At 44.9% G+C, this 4,444-nt stretch overlaps 1 protein-coding gene across 1 annotated transcript; it reads right to left on the bottom strand.

Annotated features, from left to right (window-relative positions):
* Positions 1–3,071: 3,071 nt before the first annotated feature.
* Positions 3,072–3,968, bottom strand: LOC119272682 (acidic endochitinase SE2-like). The gene has a single exon (XM_037554115.1). It carries the CDS (start codon positions 3,966–3,968, stop codon positions 3,072–3,074), a length of 897 nt encoding a protein of 298 aa, XP_037410012.1.
* Between the last annotated feature and the right edge of the window lie 476 nt (positions 3,969–4,444).

The following is a 4,444-nucleotide window of genomic DNA, read 5'->3' as shown; positions in this document are numbered from 1 at the left end:
GATACGACCACAGCGGCGGCGCACCTGGAGGGATCGGGTGGAGTGGAGGGTGCGGGGAGGGGATTCTTCCTGTTGCATCTTGAGGGTAAAAACGTGAGAAGGAGGATGGCGGCGGCTGGGCGAAGAAGAGGCGTCCTTCCACGGATGGGGATGGGGATTTCGGCGGTGGCTGCGCAACTGAATCCCAGACGAGAGACGAGAGACGAGAGGTCAGGCCGTCAGGGAGTGGGGGCGAGGGGAGGACTGCTCATGCATGTAGTGGGAGCATCGGTCCGGCAGGCCCAAACAACAGCAGATCACTGATTTTGTTGCGGGAGCATCGGCCCAGTCCGTTTAGGGCTCCGAGCGGGGTGGAAGGTGCATCCAACGGCCAAAAACGCCTAGAAGTGCAGATCCGATGGTTGAGATACTAATAGCCTGAGAGGGCTGGAAAAGTGCTCGGTTGTAATGTTTCTAAATTATTAACGCACTAGTTTTCCCCTCTCTTTTTTATAGATGGCATCGATTGGTGGAGCGATATCTTAAAGTCACAGCCCATCAGCCCACCCGCATCCCAAAAGTAAGCTCCCCTTTCTATCCATTTTTATGGCCATTTAGGTATAGAAGGGTTCCATGTCAGCATCATCTCAAGAGTTTCCATTCGATTTTGAAGGTAGTTTCGTCATTCCAACATGTGCTCAACATATTAGTGCACATTGTGGAACCTATCGGGAATGAGGTAAGCTAGACTAATGTAAAAAAGAGTTTTCTACCACGTAAACCAATAATACCATCCTATTATAGACCACAAGATTACCACTAGATGCGCGGACCCAATAGAAGTAGAGATGATGACGAGCATCAGTGTTGCGTCCTCGTGGTTTCCCTCGTGTTGTTTGTCCCAGCCTACAAGTTATCCACGTGTATGAGGCGGAACATAACATGGCAGATTGCCAGATTTGATCACAAGACTTGGTTACGGAGTTGGTTACAGTCTGAGTTTCCCAAACCCCTTTTCAGATAATCAATCAAGCACATCTTAACCAAACCATACTTGTCCATTTATATAGATCTTCTTAGATGGGCCACAACACCCGTAACCCAACATGACTTCATTCGCTTATCCACTCAGATCGAATTAGAGTGGGTGTTGCCCCCTTAAGTGTGGAACCCCATATGTTCTTGTTCAGTTACACATGTCGTGAGCAGCCTACATAAACTGAATCGACCCTCAAGTACCTAATTAGGCCCCGAGTACACTACTCAAGCTCTGACTTACTCTAACTTGGACCATAGTTGGTAGTGAACCCATAGCTGGATGTGGCAACGCACAAGTGCTCACAAACTCATGTAGAAGAACCTCATAATGTGTCATATGTTGCCTCAGGATATATGTTATTGAACCCACTGTGAGTATTTGGAATCCTTCTCAAGCGGCTCAACATCTCCCGAATTCATGATATAGATTCCTCGATAAGGTTAGCACTTAAAGTTGACCACACAGCCATGCATCTTTTTAGTATAACCAATCTAGAGCCCTAGAGTTATCTCTCCAAGTCAGAGGGAAAAATCCTATATTGGTCGGCCATGCCTCGCGGAATGCTTGGCAACAAGCTCTAAAATCACATTTATGACTATCCAGTTTTGAACAAGTGTTGATAGACCCTAAGAAGGTCTATTCACATCCCGAGAATGTATGATGACCTGTGGTGTAGATCATGGCATATACACTATACTTTAGACCAACAAATGAAAATTCACACTGCATCTCAAAATAGGTATGTCTCACACTATGTTCTACCAACGCAACTCTTATTATCATATTGATATTACATGTACTCATGACCTACGAAACAAGGTCATTGAAAGATGATATGCTCATATCCTCAATGGCTAGCGATTGTTATCATAACATCATACAACAAAGAGTTTCACAAAAAATAAAGTATTCACCAACCTATGTCAAGATGATATTGGAGGACAATATTAGTAAATCATGGATACATGGGAACATAATCATCTCTATAGTTGCCTCTAGATCATATTCCAAACTGAGCATGTGATGTAAGGCCAAGGTTTGATAAATGAAGATGAGGCAACCCATTTTGTCTATGCTATGCAAATAACTTTCTCATATGGTAAAATAGCCACTCATGTTCTCTTACATTATTTACTTCTGTATATTTTTTTTGTTTGAATAGTGTTTTGGCATTTCTTGGCTAGTTTAGTTGTATTGTAAACTTTGTACTCCGGAAATTTTGGAAAATAAATCTAGCCGGTTGTTCTCCCTTCATCGTCCCACAAAATATTAGTCTCTTTTGTGTCTTGAGAGATGCAAATGATTTGTTGATGTCTTGCAAGTGCACAGGAATAATCGAATCACAAAAGCAGGGAAGTATTTTCCAAAAAGTTATTATTCTTAAAAAAGAATAATACTCCCTCCATTGCCTTATACAAGGCCACTTTGGTTTTCGTCTCAAAATTTGACTTATAATTTTAGTCAACAAATATGGATTATATGTCATCAAAGATATACCAACAAATAGTTCTTTGAAATGTGCATCCGATAAAATACTTTTTGCGACATATAACTCACCTTTTACTGGTAAAATTAATAGTCAAAGTTAGACATAAAAATATGAAGTAGCCTTGTATAAGAGAATGGAGGGATTAACTTTCTTCTAGTTCTAGTTCTAGCTCTAGTCCTAGTTCAACATCATCTATAAAATTTCTTCTAGTTGCAAGATGGTGAAAGTTATTATTCTTAAAAATTCGAGGATTCATGTTGTCGGTTAATGGTATTCAAATTGAAGGACCAATATTTAACAAGAACCACATTTGATTGACCAAATATTGTACACACGTACTTTTCTTTATAATCAAAAGCAGTGTAGTGCATGATGTAAAATATGGAGTTCAAAATTTTATGTAATATGGGACTTGGTTCAAAGAAACTATACTTTATTCTTATTCATATATTTACATATGGCAATATCTGATGTCATCTCAAGCAATTAACACATGATCCTATGATACACGACACAGGACACACAATAATAACAACTCAACTAAACCAAACACACTAGAGAGAACTATCGCACATCGCTCTTGATGGCGGAGCTGTAGCCAGTTTGGTCATCATAGAACTTGGACCATAGCATGACACCACCGTACTTTGAAGAGCCATTGATGAGCGGCAGCACACGCGAAGTGAGCTCGCTGGCAGGGACGAACCCCGTGCCCGCCGCGTCCTTGGAGGCTGGAAGCCCCAAGAAGATCTTCCCGACCGGCACTGACTCCCACTTCTTCCACGCGTCCATGAATGCCCCCCGCCCTGCACTGAACTGGCATTCCTCGTTGTTGTAGAACTGCACCCACACGTGGTCGAACAGCCCCGTGCTGATCGCACCGCCGTCCCATTCATCCGGGAATGGGCACTGCGGTGCCGCGCTCAGCAATACGGTCTTGCCTCCGTTCTTTCCCAAATTCTTCAGGTCAGTGGCGAGATCGTTCCAGAAGTTGGCGCTGCCTTGCTCGATGTCAAAGTCAATGCCGTCCAGCATGACGTTGCCGAGGGGACCGGACGAGGACACACCGCCCAGGTAGTTGTTCCAGAGGTACAAGGCAACCTGCCGTGCGTCGCCGGGAGAAGAGAGGCCATAACTACCATCGCCGCCGCCGATGGAGAGAAGGACTTTCACGCCACGGCTCTGGCACATTTTGATGTCCTTGCTCTGGCCTCTGCAGCCACCGGACGAAGGGTCGCAGTGGCTGGCAAGGTCGAGCCGTGGCGTTTGGCCCTTGCCGAACTTCGGGAGAAAAGCGAGGATGACGAACTCGTAGTTCCCGGAGGCGCACGTCTCTGCTAGCGACGCCTCGCCGTCGTTCTGACCCCAGTAGACGGCGATGCTGCCGGCATGGCACGTCGCGAGTAGCGCCACCAAGAGGGTGGCAGTGAGCTGCAGGAGAGGGAGAGCTCGGCTTGCCATGGCTGGGATTAAGCGAAGCGTACCTAGCTAGCTGCTTCCGAGGCAGCAGTGAGAAGGTGCGCTCTGTATTGTGAGTTGTGATGGATATTGGGTATGTTTGGATTTTATATTGTCTCGGTGGAGCGTCATGGACGCTTTCTTTAGTGGATTTCGTTTCGTGCCGTCGCTTGTCCGTTCCGGTGTCTAAATCTACCGGCAATGTTTGCGGTTAACTAAGGCTGAGGTGCAGAACAAATTTCGTTGCAGCCGGTATGTTTCCATGCTAAATAATTTTATACTAGGACTGATCAACGGTTCATCAAAGATTAGTGAAAGTGACTGCCTGCCCTAAAAAAAAGAGCGTCCTCACCCGCAAAAATAAAAGTGCGTCCAAATCATAAATGCTCCATACTCAACCAAAACATCAACAATACGTCAATACGTGTGATAGAAACCGTGCATTTGCTCTGTTTTCTGGGCCTATATACAGAATCTTA

Source organism: Triticum dicoccoides, chromosome 3A, assembly GCF_002162155.2.
Source record: "Triticum dicoccoides isolate Atlit2015 ecotype Zavitan chromosome 3A, WEW_v2.0, whole genome shotgun sequence".
In the NCBI taxonomy this organism is placed as follows: domain Eukaryota; kingdom Viridiplantae; phylum Streptophyta; class Magnoliopsida; order Poales; family Poaceae; genus Triticum; species Triticum dicoccoides.
This window is presented reverse-complemented; position numbering and strand designations above follow the sequence as displayed.